The sequence below is a fragment of the Myodes glareolus genome, chromosome 23 (genome assembly GCF_982192425.1).
Source record: "Myodes glareolus chromosome 23, mMyoGla1.1, whole genome shotgun sequence".
NCBI lineage: Eukaryota > Metazoa > Chordata > Mammalia > Rodentia > Cricetidae > Myodes > Myodes glareolus.
This window is the reverse complement of record NC_142048.1, coordinates 55,416,124-55,442,671: the sequence shown is the minus strand read 5'-3', so window position 1 is coordinate 55,442,671 and position 26,548 is coordinate 55,416,124. Positions and strand designations below refer to the sequence as shown.

The 26,548-nt window shown below is 47.1% G+C and overlaps 1 protein-coding gene across 7 annotated transcripts in view; it reads left to right on the top strand.

Annotated features, from left to right (window-relative positions):
- The window catches only part of Tfdp1 (transcription factor Dp-1), a 40,683-nt gene extending 17,977 nt beyond the window's left edge, over positions 1–22,706 (top strand). For 4 of the 7 annotated variants that reach the window (XM_085680658.2, XM_085680659.2, XM_085680661.2 and 1 more), the window contains exons 3-12: positions 2,034–2,100; positions 10,271–10,377; positions 14,907–15,028; positions 16,047–16,212; positions 16,447–16,590; positions 16,949–17,017; positions 18,307–18,458; positions 18,938–19,104; positions 20,118–20,196; positions 21,412–22,706. In XM_085680658.2, the coding sequence (XP_085536784.1) occupies positions 2,034–2,100; positions 10,271–10,377; positions 14,907–15,028; positions 16,047–16,212; positions 16,447–16,590; positions 16,949–17,017; positions 18,307–18,458; positions 18,938–19,104; positions 20,118–20,196; positions 21,412–21,559 (1,221 nt within the window). In that variant the 3' untranslated portion in view covers positions 21,560–22,706. Of the gene's footprint in view, positions 1–2,033; positions 2,101–10,270; positions 10,378–13,612; positions 14,803–14,906; positions 15,029–15,725; positions 15,824–16,046; positions 16,213–16,446; positions 16,591–16,948; positions 17,018–18,306; positions 18,459–18,937; positions 19,105–20,117; positions 20,197–21,411 lie in introns of those variants that run through there. The other 3 variants (XM_085680663.2, XM_087901095.1, XM_048456237.3) reach the window with 3 other exon arrangements.
- The last annotated feature ends 3,842 nt before the right edge of the window (positions 22,707–26,548 follow it).

Sequence of the window (26,548 nt, the reverse complement as noted above, 5' to 3'; positions counted from 1 at the left end):
TAAGAAGTAGCGTGCTGACTTTGAAGAGCTGCTCTCCTGTACAACTCCACAAGACTTGTCTGGGGAATTGGTCACTGTAGTCAGTTGGTGCCGGAGAATGGCAAAAGGGGATAATCCCGTGTGCCTGCTTGTCCAGTATGAGGAAGAGTCTGTCCTACTTGATGAGACCCAGCCAGTGGTGACACACTGGGGCAGAGACAGGAGCAGTGGTGTGTTGTGGCTATACCAGAAACCCTACCCCCTCCTAAGCCCATGGAGCTGAGGGAACCTGGGAAAGGAACATTGCTCTGAGCTATAATTGCTAAAACTGGGACTCAGGATCACTAGACCTGTTCCAAATCTCCAGGCTGTACCTACCTGGCCTGATCTGGTATTCCGTATCCCTTACTCACTGGCCCTGGGGCTTGACCTTTGCTTCATTGGCCTCCTGGCCTGGCCCACCTGGTGTTGTTAGCCTGGCCTGCCTCTGTTTAACCTGTCTAATGCATTCAGCTTTGGCGCTCGGTGTGTCATCCCACGATGTCCCTGGAATTTCCTGCTGGGCTGTGCTGACAGTTGACCTTCCCCGTTCAGACTTAACATCTTGGTTTACCTACCTTGCCTTACTTCTGGCCACCCCCAGTTGACCCTCTGTGGCCTCAGCCACTTGGACTTTTCCCTGGTTTAATTCATTGACTTGAACTAGCTTAGCCTGTCCTGGGTATTTCTTTCCTGGCTCTTGTGGATTTATAGATAAAGCTTCATTCTGCCATTATAGCCCTCAGGTTTCACCCATCCTGCTGTAACTTCTTCAGGCTCATCAGTGGGTTTTAACCTACTAGCCTTCTCTTTGCCTATTGGCTTAGGGGAACCTTAGCTACCTGCTGTTTTTCATTTCTTGGCTTTATTCCACTGGCCTTCCCAACTTGGTCCTCCCAATTTGGCCCTCCTACCTAAAGTAGTTTTTAAGTATTTGCTTATTCATTTTGGTGGTGCTGGATTTAGAGCCTGTACCTTGAGCAAGCCTGGAAGCAGCTCCTCCACTCTTAACCTGACACTCCAGCCCAGGCCTATTAGCTTTAGATTGCTAGCTATTTCTCCCGGCCTGCATGCCCACTGGGCTCATGTAGGCCCCTACTCGCACTCCCACTAAGTTCTTGCATTGAGTCGTTCACTGTACCTCTGCTTTACTCACCTGATCTCTGTGTCTTAGATTTACCTGGTGTCATCTTAATTCCTAGCTTTAAACTTGGGCTTTAAATACCTGGATTTTAGTTCTCTAACTTCACTAACCTGGCTTAAGCCTGTTGCTCTTACCTACCTGGCCTTATTTGAATCCTGCTTTATTCATTCTTAGTATCCTCGTGTGCCTGTCTGTGCTCCTGTGATACCACGTGATTTTGTTCAGCCAGCTTTCTTTTCACCTAAGTTGGGTAGGCTCCTTGGCCTAGCCTGCATGTGGCCCTGTCACTGTCCTCAGGAGCTTATGGCAGCTGCCTTTTCTGTTATGTAGGAGACTAGGATCCTGCTGGGCTTTTCTGGGCCACTGTCCTCTCTCTCACTTCTGTTACCACTTTTTCTTCTATGGAAGAGTGGATGAACATTCAGTGGGCTCCATTGCTGCCTCCTGTCCTCTGCCTCAGGCCAGTTGACCTTGTTGTAAATGAGGCTTACCCTTGGGAGGGGCCTAGCCATGGCCCTTCCAGGCTTGAGTAAAGTTTTCCATTTCCTGGAGGAGGGTGAGAATGAGAGTCTGGTAAGATTTCTTCCTGGTGTTCCAGCTGATCATCAGATGCTGTTGTCTCTCCCGTATCACCTGGTGACCATTTCCCTCTGCCATCAGAGTCCTGGCTTTTCATGACTGGATTTGCAGGTGTTACTCTTCCAGCTATGGAAGCACTGTAGCACTGGGGCTCCCGCCGCTGCCACTGTGCTTTCTGCATAGCAGTGACTGCTCTGCTTGTATGTTTAATTTAGGTTTGGTGTGTTTAACAACTTTGGCTGTGTGGCTCTTGAGATGTTGTATTTACTGTTGTTGTTGTTACTCTCTGCAGGCCAGTCTAATTGAAGCCAACGGAGAACTAAAGGTCTTTATAGACCAGAATCTTAGTCCTGGGAAAGGTAAGGGAGCCTGTTCTGGAAATGTAAGTCTGCTGATGATTATGTGGTGTGTCAATGCCTTGCTGACTGCAGGGCCCACTGCAACACTTTGAGATGGCAGGAAATGCAGGAAAGTGTGAAGACGGGACTAGGCGTGCGTGTTCTGTGCCCAGAGATGGGTGCCTCACCCCATGAGTCCCAGGGCTTCCATGTGGAGTGAGTGTCTTCTCAGACTTGTTCTTGTGTATTAGTGACTTCTACAGGGTGCCTGGTGCGGTAGGAGTTGTGTGTGCTAGATGGAAGGCTGACCCCACCTTCTCAACACCCCACAGTGTGTTTTAGGCTTGGTGTCTGTAACAGCAAACAGCTGCCAGTATCCTGCTCACCCCCCTGGGTTGTGTTTGTGTGTGTGTGTGTGTGTGTGTGTGTGTGTGTTTGTGTTGCGTTGTCGCTTTGTCCAGTCCCTGTGGCATCACATCCCCTTAGCACCAAGTTGTTTCTGCAAAGCACTGTGGCCTTGTGCTATGGGACTGCTAAAGACCAAACTTGTGGAAAGGTTCTGTTGTCCCCAAAAACATTTCCTTTGGGTCAGGCGAGGGCCCTATGAACATGCAGCCTATGTGGTAGATGAATCGTGGCATGTCAGTGTTCTGTGTTCTGTTAAGAGTTCCTTATTTTTGATTTCTCTTTTTTGCAAATGTAAAAGTAGCTATTTTCTTCTTAATAGTGAAGTCCAGGAAAGTAACTCCTGCATGCAGAAGAGGCTCTAAGGCTCTAAGACCTGACCTGGCCCTTATTTGGCCTTCTCTGTGTTTGTGCAGTCATGCTATTTGTTCCTAGTGGTTTACATCCCATCTGTATTGGAGCCCATGGATTATCTGTCTCCAGCCCCCAGGGGCCAGGTTTTGAGCCACTGTTGTCACTTTCCCAATCTTCAGTGTGGGCATAGAAGTAAGATTTGACCTTGGTCTTCAACACCTCCCCCCATCTTTGGTACTTGTGTGGTCCCCCGCTCCTTATGTGGGACACTGAACCATCAATTATGAGGGTTGTACAGGGCCTGTGTGTCTACTGACACTGGTTCCTTGTTGGTTTAGTAGGGACGGGCAGTCTCTGGTGTAGATGTTAAGTAGGGACAGGACAGTCTCTAGTGCAGATGTGGGTGCTGTCTTTGTGGTTGGCCAGCATTCTGTGTTTATGAGAAATGAACTTCAGTATCACTAATGGGACAGTAGGGTTTCGGTGGGAGTTTCAGGCATAACATTTCCTATCCAAGTGATAGAAGCAAAATAACTGGAGGTGAGCGACCTCTTTTTCCTGGAATGATGCTCCCTCCTCTGGTGTTTGCTTTGAACTCTGCTGTGGTCTGCCAAGTCATGCTTTTCACACGTGTGTGGTTAGATGCACACAGGTCTGACCTTGAGCTAAAGTTAGCCTGTAGGGAGGTTAGGACGTAAGATATGTATGTGGCACATGTTTTAAGATGCTGTGCATATCATGGTCAGGCTGTTCACTTCTGTTTCTGGCTTTTGTTGTCACCTGTGACAAATAAGTTCTGCACCTGCATGAGCTTCGGGGCAGGTTGGTGCTGCTCACTGATTGGTTGGTACTCAGTTCTTAGGGGTTCTGTCACTTCACAAGCAGTGGCTTGAACTTGTGTGACAGATGCAGTACATGGATATTGTTTTGGAGTTCTGATGTCTGGAAAATGCACAACGGTGTCTCCCTTTTCTAGACCTTGTTCACTCCCCAAAGGGTGAGCATTCTAGAGAATCTGCCCTGGTAGAACTGTCTGTCTGTGGGGTATGCAAGCCTCATTCCTGACAGGTGTCCTGGGTGGACATACCGTGAGCCTCAGGAGCCCAGGTACTTCGAGTATGTGTGGTTTTTGGTTTTTTGGTTTTTTTTTTTTTTTTTTTTTTGGCCCTGTGCTGTCCAAACACCACCCTTTAGCACATGCGGAACCTTCTGTTCCTTTGTGGATGGAGCGGCAGTAGATTTCCACCCAGGTGAGGGCTGAGACAACTGTCTTCACTAGTGAGTGCCTTTGCCTTTGCTTTGCTTTCCAGCCGAGGGACACTGGTGATGGAGTGTTGTGCTGCTGCCTCCAAACTGCTCACGGAGTTTTCTTAGTTGTTGGTGTAAAAAGCCTATTGAATCATTTATTGTCACTACATCGGAATTGTGTGTGTGTGTGTGTGTGTGTGTGTGTGCTCGCGCGCATGCGCACGCGCACATTCTAGAGCTAGGGCCCATGGCGATCATTAGGCAGGTGTTCTTGCACTGTACCATGCCCTGGTCTTGGAAACAGCCAGCAGACAGAGAGCAGGACCCAGCCCTCACTTGTAGCCAGAATCATCGCAGCATTCTACGCCGGAGGCATCTCTTGAGTCAGATCTTGAAAACGAGCAGGAATTGGCCAGGAAGTAACGAGAAGCTGGGGCGTATGGAGGCCAGACTTGCTCCATATCCTGCCACGTATTATCTTATCTGGTCTATGGTTAGGTTGGTTCACGGTCTCCTCAAGGCCCTAAGGCCAGGTACATTCCAGTTTACCAGGGAAACCAGGTACATTCCGATTGCCCAGGGAAGTCCCTGCAGAGTTCTGTGAATGGTGACTTGACAGTGGTGTAGCCTGTCTCAGAGAAGGGTCCCTCCCTGGTGAGAAGGGATTCTTGCTTTGTTATTGCTTGGTGCTAGTGAGCCTGGGTGACTGTAATCTGCTTGGTCCTCCTCCTAAACCCATTCATTCATACTCTGGCCTCCTAGCCCTGTGAGAGTCATCTCACCCCAGCCCTTTTCTAATGCTGCAGGGGGGCCTGTTTCAGTCCCATCGTGCCTGTCAATGTCCTTCAGAGGAACAGTGGTGGAAATCTTTGTGTGTGCACAGAGAAAGGCCTTGGTTGTGGGGCAGCAGGTCCAAAGGCTGCCTGACAGGTATGGCCCTAGGAACATCTTTATACAGGAAGCATCTGGCTTGCCTGTAACCCCTTCACTTGGGTAGATGTGGCCCACCAGCGTAGAGACTGTCTGACTTACAAGTGTGAGTCTCTACAGCGGCTTCTAGACTGGTGTGCCAGAAAGAAGTGGGTAATTGGGCCTCAGCAGACAGATGCATGGTCCTGACTTTGGCAGTCTTTGAGACTCAGAGCCCCCATTGCCCCAGAAACATACATCAAACCCATAACAGTTTGCATTTCCAAACTCAGTTTGGGCAGTAAATGTGACGCAGCAGGCTTTCTGACACAGCTATCCTGGCTGCTGTGACATGTTGTCACTCTGTGGGCTCACTGCCCCGGAGAGTGACTTTGGAGCTGTTGGGCCCTGGGGCCACCATCTGCTGCATCACTGTACTTCCTTCCTGCCGTGCCAGGTGGGTTCCAGCTGCTCACGTCCTTGCTAGCATGTGGTACTGTGTTTTCAGACTTCTCTGCTACCTGCGGCTGTCCTGCCTCTGTGACTCTGAATTGCCCACAGGGTTCTGCCCTGAAGACCTGTAAGAAGCTCCTTCCTGAACACTCACTCTGCCCCAGGGTTGCTGCCATTGGACTTCCTTAGGTGTCTGATGCTTCTCTCAGTTTTTCTCAGAGGCACAGTTTTCTCTGCCTAATAACTGAGGGGTTATATGCTCCCCAGAGAGCCATCAACCTATCTGTGTGTGCTTTATTGAAAGTGTCCACATGTGCTAAGTAAGCTTTAAGACCTTTCCCAATCCTCGTGTGTGTGCTGGGAACATCTTTGGGGTGACAGCCACCGCCTCTGCTGGGGTTTCAGTTACTGGACCCTTGGCCGTTGCACAGTCTCTGAGAGTGGTGCAGTGCTGGTGACCGCCTTTCACCCAGTCACCATTACTCAGGGCTCTGTCTCTTGTTTGCACACTAGTCTGATCCCCTTTCCAGAAGTTCTAAGATTTTCAAACGAAGGGTCGTCATAGTACGAAGTGGCATCTCCAGCTCCTTGCCTGTTGTAGGCTACTGTAGTGTGAGCAGCCTGGCTTCCTGCCTCTCTAGGGTACTGTGTTAGGCTGCCTTTTCTCGGGGTACTCCAGAAGTGGCCTATGCCCGTGCCTCTATGCTCTCTAGCTAGTGGGGTTCACTTTGCTCCACAGTGTGTCTGCATTTCCTTTCTGCTTCTGGATTGTGTCTTTGACCTCAGAATGAGACTCAAAGGTGAGAAGAAATTTTAATGAGTGTGTGTGCTAGAGCCTCGTGTGTTCTACGTGTTCTTGGGCATGTGTTAGCTAGCACAGGGAACTGTACCCCGACATAGGATCAGATATTTTTGCCTGGCCTTGTTTGTGGCAGTTATACAGAGATGTGTCCATTTGGAGGGGTGCAGGATTTAGTGAGCCCCCTTTTATAGCTCACCCCTGACATTAGGAGAGGCCTCACGTTTTGTGCTCTTGTCCCTTTCTTTGACTTCACTTTCCATTTTTAGTACCACAGTGACACATCTGAAGATGAAAACCTTGTGTGAGGAAAGGGATGATGACCTTTGTGACGTGCTGCTCCAGAAGCCAGGCCAGACCCTGTGGGGTCTCCTGGAGGGATAGTGCCTAAGTGATGCAGTGTGGTGTGATTGATGGAGGGGCCTGTGGTCACATCACCTAAACTAAAGCAGGCATTGGCTCAGCGCCCACTTTTCTCAGCCTTAGAGGTGGGGAAGGTGAATAGGAGACTTGTCTGTGTGGGGATGGTTTTCTCTGGAGACTCCTTGAAGGAAGAAAACTGTGTTAAAGATGTTTCTACACCCACAAGCAGTCCACTGTGTAGGCGGTCCCTCAGAATTCTGTGGTTCTCACAAGGGCAGCAAATAGTGTTTCCATCACAGTGGGTGAAATAGCTCACTGGGTTTTGAAGGAGACATAGACGGTCAGGAGGTATGTGCCGTTCATAACCTTGGAGATGCCCACACCCAGGGGTTAACTAGAAAATGTAAAGGTGAACTGGAGAGATGGCTCAGCAGTTGAGAACACTGCTCTCCCCGAAAGTCCCTTGTTCTCTTCATAGCACCCACAAAACAGCTCCCATCGATCTGTAAGTGCAGTTCCAGGGGCTTGGATGCCCTCTTCTGACCTTCTCAAGCACTACATGCATGGAGTGCACAGACACATATGCAAGCAAAATACCTAAACTTTAAGACAGAGTTGAAAAGAAACTGTAAAGGTCTTGTTCGAGGAGTGGGACACACTGCTACTGAGCATGCACGCCAGTCCTCGTGCATGATAGAAAGGCCAGCTTGCTCCATGGGAAACTGAAAATGGCTGCTGCCGCAGGACTAGCCGTTCTTGTGGGCTCTTCTCAAGGGAGGTGAGGTCACTGCTGGGAAGACACTCACACAGCACAGGAACAGCTTGTGTCTCTCAGTGGCCAAGCAGATAAAGAAACCGGGGGAATTATATGTCCAAAGAAAGTAAAGATTTGCTATTTGCCACAGTGGAGGTGAGCAGGGGGGATGTTACACTAAGACAGTAACCCAGAAACAGAAAATTGCTGTGTGGTCTCACTTACATAGAAATAAAAAATTGAAATAAAATGTACAAAGAGAGCATAGTCAGTTTCCTGGGGTTGGGTTAGAGGGAGAGTTGGTGAAGGAGGGCAGTAGGGTCCCCTCTGTTCTGCAATGTGAGGCCTCATTTCTTCTGAGGTGTATTAGCTGATCTTTTTTTATCTTATTTTATTTATTATCTGTGTGGGTGTTTTGTCTGTGTGTACATCTGTGCACCATGTGCCTGCCAAGTGCCCAGGGATGCCCAGAAGAGGACATCAGACACTTTGAAACTAGAATTACAGATAGTTGTGAGCCACCATGCGGGTGCTGGGAACTGAACCGGGTGCCTTGGAAGAGCAGCCATTGGGCTTAACTCCTGAGCCCCCAGTCAAGCTCTGTTAGCTTGGAATTGGCAAGTCAACTATGAGACTTGGTATGTTGACCCATATTACTGTTGTAACTTTCTACCATTTGAGTTTCTCATGACATCACATGTATTTCTTAATGGTCATGTGATTAAATACACAAAGTAAGCTGAGTGGTAGAACACTTACCTGGTGTGTCCAAGGCCCTGGAATATATTCCCAGCATTGATTTTTTTTTTTAAAGCTTCATGTGTATGTTTGTTTACTTGCATGTATGCATGTGTACCTGGTGCCTGGTGCTCCTAGAGGCCAGAAGAAACCTGGCATACCCTGGAGCAGTTGTGAGCCACATTGTGGGCACTGGCTACCAGCTCCAGTCCTCTTCAGGAGCAGCAAGTGCTCCATCCGCTGAGCCACCTGTCTAACCCCTAGTTTTTGTTCCACCAGACTTACTTTTATTTTCAGTCATATGTATGCATGTGTATGTGTGTGTGTGTGTGTGCACGCATGAGTCTTTCTAATCATATGTATACACGTGTATGTGTATGGGTATGTGCACAGTACCCAGAGAACTTCTGCGCTGATTTCCCTGTGACTATCAGCTTGCGTCCTCACCAATGGTGCGGTGCTAAGAGTTCTTCTTCCCTTTGTCCTCCAGCATTTGTTGTTCGATTTCTTGGTGATATCCGTTCAGGTGGGTTAGATGGACTCTTGATGTGGTTATGATGATCATTGTCTTTGGCTAAAGTTGCTGAACAGTTATTATTATTATTGTTTTGGTGTTAACTGGCTGTACTTCTTTTGAAAACTTAACTCATTTGCTCAGCTATTGATTGGTTTATTTGTTCCTTTGGTGTTTCTTATTTCTTTGTATTTTGATGTTAGTCTCCTGTTAGATGAGTGGCTGGTGATTTTTCTCCGATTTTGTAAGCTTTCCTCACTGGTAGTCACTTTCCATTTTGTGCAGTCCTGGTTGTCAGTTCTTGGAGTGATTTTCTGTGCAACTGGAGTCTTTTGTAGAAAGTCCTTGCCTGTACCTTAGCATCAGAGTTTGTCTTGTCTTCATCTTGCAGTTTCAGAGTTTAGGGTCTCGTGATAAGGTCTTTGATATATTTTGAATGAATTTTTGCGCAGGATTATTTAGCTTCATTCTTTTGCATATGGAAATCCAGTTTTCACAGCACCATTTGGAGAGGCTGCATTTTTTCCCAGTGCATGTTTGTCATTTCTGTTGAAACTCAATTGTCTGTAGCCCCTAGGGTTTGTGTCTGATCTTCTGTTTTAACACATTGCTCTGTGGGTCGGTTTTCGGTGGCTCTAGTTTAAGATCAGGTATTGCCACACCTCCAGCATTGTTCTTTATGCTTATGGTTACTTTGGCTGTTTGGGGTTTCTTATGCCTCCTAATTTTAGACTCCGTCTTCTAGCCCTGTAAAGAACGTTAGTATTTTGATGGGGACCGCATTGAACCCATGCAGTTCTTTGATAATGGGGCCATTTACTTAAAGCCATTTCTTGCACTGGGCTTTAGATGAAGTGCTTGCGTGACCTGTGTGAGACTCTGGGTTCAACCCGGACATGGACTGAGAGGAGAATCAAAACCTGGGAAATTGGGGAACCTCACTTGTTGACCTTTTGGCTAAGGTCTGGTGGGGGCACTCACGTGTCAGTCCTTGTAGGTGAGGTGGGGAAACACCGGGTCTTACATGTTTGTAATTTCCAGCCTTAAATCTGAAGACAAATGTGAGCGTAATGCTTTAGGATCTTTTTCTGAATTGTGGTAGTCAATGTTGTCCATACAACTATATTTGAAAACACTGAGTTCCTTTGAAAATCTTTATATTATACATTTAGACACTGTTTTAGTGAGAGTTAGCTCTAGTTCATGTTCTGATCGTTCTTGTAGAGCTGTAACGTCAGCCTTTGGGAATTCTGTGCTCCAGTCTTCATGTTAGGAGAACACCTTAGCTGTGCCGCTTTATTTCACCGCATTAAAGCAGAGAAATGGCCAGTTTACCCCCAAGACATGAGAGTAGGGCAGGGCGTGGACTGATAGTGACTAGAGCAGCCACTGGGGAACAGGTGTGGTAAGTCCAGTGCCTGCTGTAGAATGAACCCTGCTAGTCCCCAGGCCCAGTACCTTCCTTAGCCAGTGCCCCAGAGAGGGAACTGGAGGGTTCAGGACCAAATTTGGAGCATTTGTGACTGATCCATAGGTCTGCAGTGTCAAAACTAGGGAGGCTGGGCTCTTGATAAAAATACCATCTTCCTGGACTGCCCTTTAACCTCAGCTCAGAGAAGCAGTTTAACCCCTCACCTGTGTGCTTGTGTTTCAGGTGTGGTGTCTCTTGTAGCTGTCCACCCATCCACAGTGAACACACTCGGAAAGCAGCTTTTGCCAAAAACCTTTGGACAGTCCAATGTCAATATCACACAGCAAGTGGTAAGTGGAAAGACACATGGATGTCGGTTCTTACGGGATGGGCTAGATGCGAGCAGCGTTGCTGTGGCCACGGTTTCCTGAGCAGTGGAGGTTGCTTGAGGAGTCCTTTCTCAAGGGTGCATTCTGATTCCTGAAAGTGTGCACTGCTTTCTGTTGTACAAACAGCGTTCATTCAGTCTTAGTGTCTTCAGTGTGCCCCTATGTCAGGGAGTATATGAAGCTCCTATACACACGGCAGTAACCATGGTATAGGTGTGCTGACCAAGGCCTGGGCAAGCTTTCTGCTCCATGGCTTCATTTGCCTGAGCTCTGAGCCTAGAGAGTTTGCTGTGTGTTATGCCAAGTTCTGTGACCTTCCTCTGTAGCCACTGTGTCTCCTAGCTGCGAAGGGATGGAGGAAGGGTGTGGCTGTGTGGCTATGGCCACAGGAAGGGACCAGCACCGTCCCCTCCTTCATTGAGTATTGCATCAAAGATGAGGCACCCCATAGAGCCGTGCAGACTTACCTGTAGCTGGAGCGTTGTTGTATTTTTGCACAGAGCCAACAGTGGACAGATTATTGTCTTTGATCTAAGCACCTATCTTCTTCATGGCTCTGGATTTTCCCCCTAGCCCCTAGGTGTTCTGGCTTCTCCTGGGAAACCTGGGCCTTCGTGACATGCATGCCTCTATCCTTGCCCATGTGCTGCTTTCTCTCACAGCGTTTTACCCCACCAGACTCATATCTTCTGGGGAGGGCTAGCACCCTCCCTGGTGGGAATAAGGGGCTTGGTGCTTCCCTCAAGTAATCCTGGGGCCTTAGGACTCTGTAACTTAACATTTTTTAAAGTGTATTTATTTACTTATTTATTTGTGTTCTGTTTTGTGTGTATTAGGTAAGCACATGTGCAGTTCAGAGGACAACTTGGAGAAGTTATTTCTTTTTCTCCACCCTGTGGGTTCTGGGGATTGGACTCAGGTCATCAGGCTTGGTGACGAGTGCCTTTGTCAGCTGACCTATTTCACCAATCCTCCACAGCTTTCCACAGGTGTCCCTAGCTGTCCCTCTGCTCTCTGGGTTTCCACAGGCATTATCAGGTGTTCTAGGCAGCTGTTGTTGGGGCAGCTGTACAGCATAGTCAGGCCTTCCACAGAGAAAGCAGTCACACGGGTGTTGCTGTCATCTGTGGTTCAGCTTTACTTGGCATGTGCTAATATTTACACTCACTGGTGTCCTCTATGTCTCTTCAGTGATTCCGAGGGTTTGTTATTTTTGTTTTTAATTTTTTTACATTTAAAATTGTTCTATGAATGTTTTGCTTACATTGTATATGTGTACCACTTGTGCTTGGTGCCCTTGGGGTTAAGAAGAGAACATCATATCTCCTGGAACTAGAGTTAGCTTGTGTGCTACCATGTGGGTACTGAGAATCAAACTTGGGTACTTGGCATGAGTAACACTTGGCCCTTAACCACTGAGCCATCTTTCAAGCCCATCATTGCTATTTTTGTTTGTTTTGTTTGAGGTGAGATATCATTATGTACCACTGGCTTGGAAATCATTTTGTGTTGACCAGGCTGGTGTTGTGTTCCTGGAGCTTTATCTTCTTCTGCCTCCTCCTCCTTGCTGCCTGGATGAAGGGTGTTTGCTGCCACACTTGGCCTCCTTAGTGCCTGGATGAGGGTGTGTGCCACCACACTTGGCAAGCATTGGGGTTGTAAGTGCCATGGATGTGGGAAGAGCCCTGGGTTCTAAGGACTCTGCAACCCTGTGGTATGGATCTGGGTTCTTCTCAGGCAATGATGAACGCGTTCCTCCTACCGTGAGCACTGCATGGAGAGTTTGGTCTAGTTGTCTTTGCAAAATTTGTGCCCCACTGGGTGGGGAGGAAGTTAATATGAGGTTATTTAAACTTTATTGATCTTAAAGTCAACATCTGATTGGAATTGAACTTTGTTGGAGGAGTGCAGTGATCGCTGTTTCATGCTTTGCAGTATAGTTCTGTGTCAGGGCTCCCACGCTGCAGGCAGGTGGGTGTTTGTTCTTTGGTAGTGGTAGGGATTGAACCTAGACCTCATGTGTTTTAAAGTAAGCAGCATATTGCTGAACTGTATCCTCAGCCTGACATGTTCCAAATGACCCTTAAACTGTTTTATGTGTCAAAGGCCTCCTCTTTGTGTTCTTTCTCTCTCTCTCTCTCTCTCTCTCTCTCTCTCTCTCGACAGGGTTTCTCTGTCTCTTTGGAGCCTGTTCTGGAACTAGCTCTTATGCACCAGTCTGGCCTTGAACTCACAGAGATCTGCTTGCTTTTGCCTCCTGAGTGCTGGGATTAAAGGCGAGTGTGCGCCACCACCGCCATGCTGCACACACTTGTATGCAGATGTGGAACGTGTGCACATCAAGGGGAGTCCTTGCTCCCAGTGTCAGGATGCAGATGGAATAATAGGACCCACTTCCTGCCCAAATTGACTGTGCTCCCTGGGGCTTTATCTGCAGGCCTTTATCTTGCCATCCCAGCAGGGAGTTGCTACTTTACAACATGACTTTCTTCTGTTTCTTTTAAGGCCTGGGTATCTGGCTCTCCTCTTGCCTTTGCCTCTTCCCTCATCTAATTTGCTGACATTTCCTTGGTCTGCTTCCCATTTTCTCTCTTGCCTCCATGGCCTCCCACTACTGCAGTTGAACTTGTTTCTGCTGACTCTGATCCCAGTGCACACAGAACCAGAGCTTATTCTAAGCAGTGTGTGCACATGTGCAGAGAGCATGGGCATACAGGGCTGAGCATTTGCCAAGCATTCTGTGCACAAAGGTGGAGCATACACTTATGGAGGCTGGAATATGTGCATGCCAAGGGTAGATAGCTCCTCTTTGTGCACAGCCTGCCTTCTTTCTGTTGTCAGATCCACAGAGAAGATGTATGTACCCGAGAGTTGGGGAGCTCACTGTGTGCTGTACCTGGTACATGCAGAGGGCCTCTGGGCAAGTGTGTGTCTGTGTGTCCTGATGGACGTAGATCTCAGTGAGAAGTGAGGCTGCCTGTGGCAGGGGCACCTGACCCTCCTTGGCAAAACAATTCAAGAAGTACTATGTGGAGGAGTTGAAGCTGGGAGCAAGTTTTCTTCAGACCCAGTCATTTGGCAACTTCCTTGTGGGCAGTGGGTAAGCCAGACACAAGGGCCCTCTTGCACAAGCACAGCTGCCAGATGCAGGCAGGTGACCCCAGGCTCCTCTGAGTCTTGCTGTGTATCTTCCTAGGGGTTGTTGTTCTTCCTGCTGCAGAGTAGACTGAAGTCCCTCACAACCATGAGTTCCAGGACTCTGCACAGCTCTCATGCTCGTGTGGGATGTGTGAACGTGACCAGCAAGCACTACCTGTGGCAACATGAAGCTCTTGTCGTCTGTGAGGATGGGAAGGGTCCCCTAGACCCACCTAAGAGAGCGAGCCAAGATGTACTTCCCTTCCTGTGTGCCCAACATTTCCAGCACGGTGACCTAGTGCTCCCAAAATGTGCCCACACCTTGATTAGGCAAGGGAGGGATATTTGGGATCAGCCCCTGTGCGGGTATCCCCATAGAATTTGGTCACTGAGGGACTTTGTAGTTTGGGATTTACTAGAGGTTTTTTTGACTTAGAGTTATGTATGTAGCAAGATTTCTGACATATTGAGACATTAGTTGTCTGTATAGGACAGTCTCTGTCTTCAGAAGAACAGGTTTGTTTGTTAACTAAGGGAACCAAAACAGCAGACCTTGTACCGAAAGACATCAGAGGGAGGCATTGCTGAATTCTCAGTAGGTGCTGTAAGAGTGGTCGGCACCTCAATCCTGTGGTAGAATTGGTTACCATGACCCCCAAGAGCCATCACCCCTGAGCAGGTGGACTGTGGGCTGTATGTGACCAAGGGAGCCATCTGTCCCTTTTGAACCCTGGGGTCCCTGAAAAACTGCAGAGAAGTGACGTAGGCAGGACAGCCAGCCAAGCACCAGTTCAACCTGGACAGAGGCTGCTGTCACTTAGGGCCTGGAGGAAGGACCTGCTGTCTGTCCAAGGTTTACTCTTGATTTGGCAACTATTTTGTTTACTTTCATACTTTAGATGACATTTTTATCTTTGTCTATCTCATTAGAAGTAAATAAGCCAGAAATATGTTAATGTTTTGTTATTAACCCTAGCTATCAATAAGTTGCCTGCTTGGTGTGGGTATTACTCAATGCTCTTTGCCATGGGAAACTTGCCTTGTCCACTCCAGGGTCTAACACTCTGGTCTTCTCTGTCTTCTCAAGCTTGCCCACCTGACTGAGGCTTCCTGATGCTTTTGTTAAGTGGAAAGGTGTCTGAAACCATGCATAGTTGGTATGCAGAGCAGCTGTGGCCATAGTGGCCAGTACTTCCCATGTTGCTGCCACGGGACATTGGCTTCTCTGCGGTCTTCTCACCACAGCTGGTGAGGTGCTGCAGTGATTGCCTATGTAAGCAGGTAACAGAAATGGCAATGCCATGATGTGGAGGGGAGGGGTCTGATTGTTCTGAATTCTCTTTTGACTGTAGGTGATTGGCACGCCTCAGAGACCTGCAGCATCAAACACTATTGTGGTAGGAAGCCCACACACTCCCAACACTCACTTTGTGTCTCAGAACCAGCCGTCTGACTCCTCACCTTGGTCTGCTGGGTGAGCACCTCCACCCTTACGTGGCAACTACCTAGAATGTTCCCTCTTTCCTCTGGCCATGGTCACATGGTCTGTAGTGGGCGTGCCTGAATACACAGAGTTCAAAGCTCTCATCTCATCCCTGTCTGGGCTAGTTGGCAAGGTGCAAGCCTAGCTTGTGCCAGCAACGATTTGGGGGGATTTGGAGCTCTGGGCCACAAAGAAGAGAACACTGTCCTCTACTCTGACACAACCACTTTGGAACTTGTCACTGTTCAGACTGGGAATAAGCGTGCAGATTTTATCTACTGCCACAGGGTTTGACTTGTATGTACCACTTCAGGACTATCCCGTGGATGGTCCTTTGGGACAGCACTGCCACTTAAATAGTAGCAGATGTGGAAGTGAAGTGGTTGTCTTTAAAGGTTACCAGTGTGTCCCTTCTTAAAAGCACACGACTGTGAAACCATGTCTCTGTTGCTTTAATTTCAAATCGTTTGTGCCCAAAACTCTGGAGGAATTTGGTGACTGTTCCTGGTGTGGTTTAGTGAGGGTGACACATCTGGTGTGCTCCCTGACTGCACGCTCACATCATGGTTTCCTCTTGTTGTCACACCCGTAAGTCTAAGCACTTAGGTCATGGTAGCCTGATGAAATTAGCCCTGAAAATCCCTAAGTTTACACTAAAATGTGCCGTGATCTGATGCCAGCAGACGTCTTTAGAACAGTGGTGCCTAGTGTGTGGTCCGGATCAGACCCATGCTGATGTCTGCCCTTCGGATGTCTGTCCATCTTCCCTGACATTTAAAGGCACAGGTGTGTGAACTGGCCTTGTATATGTTCTTTTCTGACCTCAGAAACACTGATCCTTACCAATGTCCTTGCTGTGTTAGGGCGGAGTCCCTGCCGCCTGTGGTGGGGCTGTGGGAACAATGGGCCTCTGGGGGCTCTGCAGCCTTGGGCCTTTTCTCTGCAAGTGTCTTGATTCACATCGGCTCCGATGACTACTAATAGTGTCTATTTTTCTGGTGTTTGAAAGGAAGCGGAACAGGAAAGGTGAGAAGAATGGCAAGGGCCTACGGCATTTCTCTATGAAGGTGTGTGAGAAGGTGCAGAGGAAAGGGACCACCTCCTACAATGAGGTGGCTGATGAGCTGGTTGCAGAGTTCAGTGCTGCTGACAACCACATCCTACCAAATGAATCCGTAAGTATTCTGGAAGTACATGGGCTTGGGTTACTCAGCCTTTCAAGCTGAAGTAGTGGTAGGTAGATGCTGAGAATTCCTGGTTTGGTATAAGAAGTAATCTGGGCTGTCTGCAAGACCAGTGTCACAGAGGGTGATCAGGAGTTTCCCCTTGGGACATGCATGTGGGCTGAACCTCGAATGTTAATTTCCAAGCCATCAGGTCACCAAGAAGACTGTCGCTTTGTCTTCTAGGCTTATGACCAGAAGAACATCCGGCGGCGTGTCTACGATGCCTTAAACGTGCTGATGGCCATGAACATCATCTCCAAGGAGAAGAAGGAGATCAAGTGGATCGGCCTACCCACCAACTCAGCTCAGGAGTGCCAGAACCTAGAGGTGCACTGCCTAAAATAGGTGTTCTTTGTCCTTGGTCACTTGAGAGGGCCATGCCAGATGACTGAGTTGATGTCATGGGGATCCCTTTGTATTTATCAGTCTCTGTTGCCAGGCAGTTTTTACATGTAGCTGTGGGGCAGGTAGCTTAATTCCCAATCCTTATTTATGAGTGTTTTGTTGTCGTTGTGTGTGTACACAAATACATAACCCTCCAACTCCTGAGAAAGGATCAAGTGTAATGTTGAAGTTGCAGGGACACTGGCCTTCAGTTTCACTGTGGCTGATGCCTTTGGTGAGCTAGTCTAGTGCCTGTGGCCTGGCAGGTGCAGTTTGTCAGTCTGCACTGTTCTGTCTGCAGGTGGAGAGGCAGCGGAGGCTGGAGAGGATCAAGCAGAAGCAATCGCAGCTCCAGGAGCTCATCTTGCAGGTAGTGGCCCGTCTGCGCACCTATCTGCGCACCCCACCTCCCCTGGAAGCAGGCTGTGGCCACACAGGTCTTGTTCTCAGAGGGATTGACCGAGCAAGTGTGTATAAGCACTCCTAGGCATGCCATGAACTCTGTAGATGGCAGTTTTGACAGCTCCTGGACAGGGAAAGCATCGTGATTGAGGCTGTGTGTTCATGTGAAGTAGCCCTGGGATTGTGGGGACTTGACTGTCTAGTGAAGATGGTGTGTGCAGGGCTTATGGCTGGGCAGGCTGGACCTTCCAGGAGACTGAGTGATGGTACTGATTATGGGGGTCATTGGTCACCAGCCTGGGATGACCGTACTTGTTCAGGGCACATAGTAATTAGAATCTTCATCTTCTTCCTCCTTCTTCTCCTCCTCCTCTTTTTCTTCTTTCTTCTTTTTTCCTCCTCCTCCATCATCATCATCACAGTTTTTGTGGTTTTTTTTTTTTTTTTTTTTTTTTTTTTTTGGCTGTCCTAGAACTCATTCTGTAGGCCAGACTTGAACTCTGAGATTTCCCTGCTTCTGCCTCTTGAGTGCTGGGATTAAAGGTGTCGCCACTACTGCCTGGCTTCACAAGGCAATCTTAACTACCTAAAATAGGATGTGACTGATGAAGGAGTGGTGTTCAGGACCTAGTACTTGGTGACATAGCTCTTCCCTGTGTGGTCAGCCCAAGATGGCATGGTGGGGGCCAATTTTAGGTACCAAGGAGATTTGGGAAATCAGGGATTCTCCTCCCAGAGGGAAGTGGAGGCTGGATAGGTAGTGGCCCAACCACTCCCCATTTTCTGCCCTTACTTGCCAAGGTTGAATTTTTTACTACCTGTAGCCTGATTCGCCGTATGGGGATCAGGGCCTCTGCCTATGTAGTTGCCCTGGTCTTTATAGCCACGTTTTCACTGGAGGGAAGGAGGAATGGGGTTGGCAGGTTTAGAGTCTTGTGTGCGTGCATGTGGTCATTTTAGGCACTGGACCATGGCTCTGGATTATCCCTGCAGGACTGTGGAGAGAGGTCCTTTGTGCTCTGCCAGGAGAACTGTTAGCTTAGGACTCAGTCCTTGAGCAGGTCATTCCACCCACCAGTGTGGGCAGTGTCAGTATGACTGCTCTGCCTGTGTCCCTTGTCCCATATAGACTTTCAGCAGATGTCAGGACTGCTAAAGCTGATCTCTCATTACCCAGGTTCCCACTGTCTGCAGGAAGGACAGTGATTGTGGTACTGGTATTAACATCTGCCTGGGGACCCTGTTGGTGTTTTTCAGCAAATTGCCTTTAAGAACTTGGTGCAGAGGAACCGCCAAGCCGAGCAGCAGGCCCGCAGGCCACCTCCTCCCAACTCTGTCATCCACTTGCCCTTCATCATTGTGAACACCAGCAGGAAGACAGTCATTGACTGCAGCATCTCCAATGACAAGTTCGTCCTCAATGGGTCCTATTAGGGATCAAACTCTGGGATACATTGATAACAGCCTTAAGGCTGTTTAGTTACAGTATTTGTGGTCTCTAATGGTCCTTATGACCCAGCAGCAAGAATATGTGTACAAGCAGCATTGTGTCCCTGCCCAGTGATGTGTAGTCAGTGTTGTGTCCCTACCCAGTGATGTGCAGTCAGTGTTGTGTCCCTACCCAGTGATGTGCAGTCAGTGTTGTGTCCCTGCCCAGTGATGTGCAGTCAGCGTTGTGTCCAGGCTCAGTGCCATGCCTAGAGCAAGACAGCAGTTTGCAGAATTATGCAGTGGTTTGTCTTTCATTCTCTAGTTCAAACTTTTTTGGAGAAATTCATTTGCAGGATCTGGGATGGAGGGTGGTGGGGAGGAACTGCTGCCTGTCCCCACCCACAGCATTGTCCATCTCTTGGTGGCCCCTAATTCTCACAGTACCTTTCCCCCACAGATTTGAGTATCTATTTAACTTTGACAACACGTTTGAAATCCATGACGATATTGAGGTGCTCAAGCGCATGGGCATGGCATGCGGGCTGGAATCCGGGAACTGTTCTGCTGAAGACCTCAAGGTGGCGAGAAGTTTGGTACCAAAAGCTCTAGAACCATATGTGACAGGTCAGTTGTGCCCTGTGACTGGCCATGATGTGACCTGCTACATCCCTAGTACCTGGGTGTCTGCTGAAGTCTGGCTGAACATCGGTCCACCTGCTGGACACGTGGTTGTTAGGTTCTACGAGTGGCATTTGTGGTTTTCATGATGGCGTGTTATGGAGTGAGAATCTGTCTCCTGAGGGAGGATGGAGGTAATGGGCCTGATGCACTCCTAAGGCTATCAGTTGGTTCTTATAATCGGCAGCAAGAATGGCCTTGTGAGCTACTGGTGTTCCCTCAGTCAGGATAGCGTGGAGTAGGGCTGTTCATTCCCTGGGTTTTTCGTGACTTTGCTGAGCTCAGGTCATGACACCACTGTGATACTCTAGTGATAATTCCTTAAAAAAAAAAAAATCGTGTTCAACAGTCAAAAATGCATGGTGTGAATTTGCTTTCTGAGATTGTCAGGGACTCCTTATGTGCCAAGAACTCTGACCCAGATCACATGAACATCTGTCCTGTCCTGTCTGAGGTATGGGGACATTAGCTACTGCCTGTCCTCAGCCATCCTGCAGCAGATGCAGGCTGGACCCCTGGCCTGGGCCCTGCCTTCTCATCCTGCTCCTGTAGAGCTCTGGGTCTCAGCTGTAGGGGATGCTGTGCGCTTGTGCTGTTGGTTGTTGCTGCCCTCGGCTGCTTCTGGCACACAGAGCTGCATTGGGAGCCCCTCCTGAGGGGAGCATGCTGCCCTTGTCCTGCCTGCCTGGGACCCAGCCACCCTGGTTCATATTATAGAGGGTGTGGAAAGCGACCAGTCAAGGTGTTCGAGGATCTCCCCAAGCTGTGGTTGTCATCAGCCTTGCTTCTTTCTTGCACATTGGGTCTCAGGAGTTTCTCTTTGTTAGAGATGGTCTTACTGTGTAGCTCTGGCTGGTCCAAAACTTAAGAGAGTTTCCTCCCAAGTGCAGGGGTTAAAGGCAGGTACCACCATGGCTGGCTTCCCAGTTTTACTTCCATTTGCTTCTCTCTCTTTTTAGAAATGGCTCAGGGATCCATTGGTGGAGTATTCGTCACAACAACAGGTTCTACATCCAATGGCACAAGGCTTTCTGCCAGGTGACAACTGGGGTGGGGCAGCTCTACTGTGTCAGATAGGCAGGGACACACAGTGCTTATCCCTGCAGAATGCCCCCACATGGATACATGGATTTATGTGGGTTTTGCTGTTGTTTTTGGGTTTTTTTTTTAGTATTTGATAGTAAGGTGGGGCAGACTTACAGACCTACGCATGTCCTGCTGTCCTTGGCAGGGAAAGTGTCAAAGGTTTTGTTTTCTTTGTGGGTTTGTTTTTCGGGGGGAGGGGATTTGAGACAGGGTCTCTGTGTAGTCCTGGCTATCCTGGAACTTGCTTTGTAGACCAGGCCTCAAACTCGGAGATTCACCTGCTTCTGCCTTCTGAGTACTGGAATTAAAGGCATGTGCCGCCACCACCTAACTGGTATTTTGTTTTGTTTTGTTTTGTTTTTTAATAGTTTTTGTTTTCTTTTTAAATGGCTATTTTTATAAAATGTATCTGATGGTATAGTGTGTATACAATTTTATTTCCTGTTTATGTATACTATATTTTTTAAGCACTTTTGTTTTTTTTATTATTATTTGCGTGTTTGTGTGTATGATGTATGCGGGCATGTGTGGAATCAAATCTCTCCCACCTTTTTCATGAATCCATGATTGTGACTTTACATTAATTGATAAGCACTGAATTGGGAGTGCACCTTCAGCTCAATCTACACTAAATATGTGGTGATGCTGCCTGGTGATTCCTGGTTCTGACCCATGTTGCTGTAGTGTGTGTGTGTGTGTGAGAGAGAGAGAGAGAGACAGAGAGATATTAGGGATTGAGTGTATGTGAGAGACAGAGATAGGTAAATATTAGGGAATGAACCCTGTGCTTTACAAAGGTAATTGTTCTTGTTTGGTGTTTGATGCCCAACCCATTCTTTTTCCTACCTTAGTATCTCAGGAATCTCATGTGACCAGGCACTATACTATTACACGTTTAAAGAGAATGGGCCAAGGAAGCCCAAGCAGAGTGAAGCTCATTCAAGGTTAAGGTTCTAAGATTGCAGATGGCCAAAAATTTCCTTTTCTGCTTTGTAATTTAAAAAAGGAAGGAAGGAAGGAAGGAAGGAAGGAAGGAAGGAAGGAAGGAAGGAAGGAAGGAAGGAAGGAAGGAAGGAAAGAAAAAACCCACCACCTCTTAGGATCATATCCAGCCTCTCTTGGATGGACAGAACGGGCTTCTCCCCACTGATGGGTCTGTCTTTGCAGTGACTTGAGCAATGGTGCAGATGGGATGCTGGCCACAAGCTCCAATGGGTCTCAGTACAGCGGCTCCAGGGTAGAGACCCCGGTTTCTTACGTCGGGGAGGATGATGATGACGACGATGACTTTAATGAGAACGACGAGGAGGATTGATTACGCAGCCTGTGGACCCTTCAAATTCAGCTTCAGGAAAAAATTACTAGAGAAGAAAACTTAAAGTGGGACTTTTTGTTCTTTTTGGCCTGCTTCCAAGAAGATATCCATGAGTTGTTGGGTTAGCTGTGCACCTCCAGTAAGGACCGTGCCTGCCATGGTGTGAGCTGCGTTGCAGATGTTTTGAAGCCAGCGTGCTGATGCAGAGCCCGTATTTACTTTTAGGATTTTGTGTTTTTGCGCTTTCTCTTTCTCTTTCTTATTTTGTTTGAAGTTTATTTTGCCCCTCAACAGTTGTTGCTGGGTTTGCTGAGGAAACTGCACTGCACCCACACCAGTGACAATAATAAATGCTGCCCTGCCTGGGCTTCCAGCACCCAGGTGGTGGACGGCCAGGCTTCAGGATGAATTTTCCTTCCATTTGTTAAATCATGCGGTGTCCAAAGAACCAAGCCAATAGCAAAGCTCTAGTTTTTAAACATTAAGCGCCATACATCTTATTATGACTTTATTTTTCCTTAAATTATATTATTGACTGTTGTAATTCCATCAAGTTTGTACACTTTTTTTTCTATTGCAACAACAAATTGCAAAGTAGTTTTTCTTGTTTGTTTGTTTTTGTTTTGTTTGGAAGAAGTTTACTGCCACGCTGGTGCAGCTATGGAAATTGTCTAGAAAGTTTGCTTATGGTAAATTTGCCTGATTTCTTACAGGCTACGTTTGGAAACTTTTTATTATATAGTTGTTTACATACTTATAAGTCTATCATTTAAAGACGTGTACTGAAACAAATGTTGTATTTGTTTCATGAGCATCTTCCTGTAATCTATTATAAAGTTGAAATTAAACATAGAGAATGTTTTAACAGTTTTTTAACTCAAAATTTGTCAATCATTTTTAATAGTTCTTTTTTTATAAAAAGAAAAAGGAATTTAAGGACAGGCAATAGTCTCTTAAAATTTATTCACAAAAACTCGTTAACTGCACAGTTGCTCTTAGCTGCCTGTTCTAAAATGATAGTCTTTTTATTGAAACACAAATAAACTTTTCTGTAATATTTTATGGAATATAAAGAGACTTTAATTGTTTGACTTGTTTAACTCGGCACTGTTAGTTTTATTAATAAAACGTGCATGGGCATTTTAAACAGGCTCTGTGTTTGTGTGACTCAGGACTGTACTCTAAAATTACTCTGGACTGTTGTAAGTGGATGGCTTGGATACCAGCTCAGCAGTAGCGTCCTGCTATGTCTCATGGCCTCACAGTCTCTCCCATGTCAGGCATGGCTGGGTCAGAAGTAGGAAAGGAGATAAAGTGGGAATTGGGTCATGAGTACCTTCTCTGGGTGCCCAAGTATAGAGGTTCAGTCTTTGACCTTTTTTTCTATCCTGAAAGGGCACACTTTGTAAGTTTGACTTTCAAAAAACTCTAAGACTGTGAGCATTCTGGAGAGGAGCAGTCTCTTCATGCCTAGACACATGCACTGGTAGAATCTGCCAGGCACAACTACTTCGGGACTATTTGAAATAGTTACAGACAAGAGGTTCTTGACACTGGAGCTTCACTGTGGCTTCAAACTCTCCTAACCTTTGGCTGACTAGATTTAAAAATTGGTACCTTTTTTTCCACCCCTCCCCTCCATTTTTCTTTTCTCCTTTAGGATTCCAGACACTGAAGACTCAGACATTAAAAAGCAACCTTCTGTTTGGGAAGTTGACTGGGCATGCCCAGGGAAAGAGGTACAGAGTTGACTTGAAAAGGCCTGTGGGTGGCATTTCTGGCTGATCCACCCCGAATGCAGATAACCCACAACTGAGAGTTTAGAGCAGCAAACGTTGGAAATAGAATTCACTTTCTGGACATTGTGAACAAATTTAATTGTCTTGTCTTCAGCAGAAAGAGGACACGAGGAAAATGAAAATGATGTTGCACTTCCAGGAAGCGGTAGATCAGACACTGTACCTGAGAGTGGCAATAAATACCCTGTACAGCACTAAGCATCGTCTCAGAGCTGCTCAAAGAACTGAGAAGATGAGAGCCAGGAAAGTGACTCGAGAGCAATGGAAGAGCAATAAAGAGAGAAGCTAGAAAGAAATCCTGGGCAGAAATGGACTGGAATAATTCACTAGGTAGCATCAGAAGTAGAATTGGCAAACTTGATGATTCCCAAGTCTGAGGGAACAGGAGAAAAAAATGTTAAAGACAGAAGGAACACAGCTCTGGCAGGCAGAGAATATGTGAAGAACTGTATGTGACTAAACTCTTTAAGCCGGAAAGGCCACCTGATGAAGCATCCAAGAAACATGTTCCAAGTAAACTGAGGCTGTGTTCTCACGGGACGCATTTTCCAGAAGGTAATGTTGAAAGCACTGTGGCAATTTGGCCTGCATACGCTCACAGGGAGTGGCAGTGTTAGGAGATGTGACTTGGTTAGCTTTGAGGTTTCCTATGCTCACTGCCCACTGTCTCAGACCATTCCTTGTTGCCTGCAGGATGGAGGACTCTCCGCAACTTTCCCAGCACCATGTCTGCCTGCACACCTCCATGATGATAATGGACTAAATCTCTGAAACTAAGCTACCCCAAGGAAATGTTTTCCTTATGAGTTGCCGTGATCATGGTGTCTCTTCACAGCAATAGAAACCCTAACTAAGGCGAGCAACTAGAGGAGACTCACTCGTCACGTGTGCATTCCTCGGGAACATCCAGAGATTTCCATCTGTGAGGCTGCCAGGCAGTAGGCTGATAGGATGAGAATGCTGGAAAGAGCAAAAGAACATTCATCATGAGTCCTGTCAGCCCCTGAAGCACTTGCTGTGTAAGCCTGGCAACCTGAGATCAGTCTCTGGAATCCATGTAGAGAACATGAGTCGTCCTCTGACCACATGTGCTCCATCACATGCACATAAACAATAATATGATTTTCAGTTTCATGTCCTGTCACTGGACAGACTATAGAGTAAGACCCTGCTTCAACTTGGACTCTCTTCCCAAAGAGTCCCCTACCTCCCCCAGACGGTTTCTCTGTATTTTGGAGCTTGTCCTGAAACTTCCTCAGAAGAACAGGCCTCGAACTCACAGAGATCTGCCTGTCTCTGCCTCCCAAGTGGTGAGATTAAAGGTGTGTGCCACCACCACTGGACAAGAATTTCCTTCCTTCCTTCCTTCCTTCCTTCCTTCCTTCCTTCCTTCCTTCCTTCCTTCCTTTCTTTCTTTCTAAGAATTATTGGGTATGCAGTGTTCTGCCTGCATGTATACCTACAGGCCAGAGGAGGGCACTAAATCTCAATATACACAGTTGTGAGCCACCATGTGGTTGCTGGGAGTTGAGCTGAGCTCAGGACCTCTGTAAGAGTAGCCAGTGCTCTTAACCACTGAGCCATTTCTCCAGCCCAATCATTCTCAAATGGAAGCTGAGGAAATTCATCCTCACTGTACCTGCCCTGTGGTCAGTGCCCAAGAGAGTCCATCAGGTAAGCTGAAGGGTACTAAACAGTGACCAGAAACCAAAATGAAGGACACAATGTAAACATAGGGACAACAAAATATTGCTAGCATTGCAACTGCTGACTCCACGTTTTGTTTTTTTCATAACTTAAGAGACTAATGCATTGAAAAGAATAGCTCCTGTGCACACTATATAATTGAGACCAACAACTAAACGTACATAATCATCTCTGATGTGGAAAAAGCATTTTACAAATTCAGTAACTTTTTTGATAGTCAGCAAATAACGAATAGAAAGAAATGGATGTAAAGTCATGAATGAATGGCTACTGAGTGTGATGCGCAGGGTAAGGTACTGATTATAACAGGGTGAGGGGCCACTATTCTGTTCAACATAGTCCTAGAAATTCTATCCAGGAAAGTCAGGATAAAAAAAAAATAAAAAATGAAAAACATCTCCATTTGTGGATGATAAAATCTTATCAGAAATCCAAAGGAGTCCACTCATACTTTTAGGACTAAATACAGATGGAAGAAAGCACCTTAATTTTGTATAGCTCTCAGGGTTCAAAAGGAACCGAACCCATAGAATGAACATACTACAAAAACGGATTTACTAGATTGATTTACACAACGTGGACTGGGTAATCCCCAACAGTGGCTACTTGCCTGCTGGGAGTGCTGAGAACCCAGTATCTGCTTAGTTCCCAAGGCTGAATGCATCAGCAATCCCCCTCTAGCTGGAGGTGTGGAGGATTGCTGGAGAGTCACTGGTCTTTGTCGAAAGGCTGGGGAGGTTGGGGTTTGCTGTCAGTAAAGGATGATACAATGTAGATGCGCTCACGGTAGGGAGGAAAATCACAGCACTGCTTTTTCCTCTGACATCTATAACTGGGCTGCCACATACAGGGGAAGGGCCTCCCCACACAGTTCATCTTAGAAAGACACTCACAGATCTGCTTAGTTGTATCATCAGACTATGACCAAAATAATAACACAAAGGTAGATTATTTTGGCTTGGCTTCAGAGATTTGAATCCGTAATTCTAGGTTCCATTGATCTTGAGGCTTTAGTAAAGAGGAATATCATGCAGACACTGTGGAGCAGGAGGCTGCCTACTAATGATTGACAGGAAGTTGGCACATAGGTGGGGTTGGGGATCAGCTGTAACCTTCAAAGGATGCTCCCAGTGACCTACTTCTCCAGCTAGACTCCACCTCCGAGCTTTATCACCTTTCCAAATAGTCTTCACAGCTGCAGACTAAACACTCAGTCCAGAGACCCGAGGACATTTCACATTCAGATAGTGAGGCAAAGTGACAGGAAACTGGAAATGAAAATAAATTTACACTGGCATAAGAATAAAATTCTTCTTAACTGACTTAGCCAAGGAAATGAAAGACTATAAAATGGGAATTTCAGAAAACAAATGAAAAAATTCCATGTGGTGTAGAAGACAGTGCTGTGAGAACATCCCTGGGGATCCCTACCCAAATTCTAATAGCGGGTTTCGCAGAGTAGGAAGACCCACCCAAGTTCAAG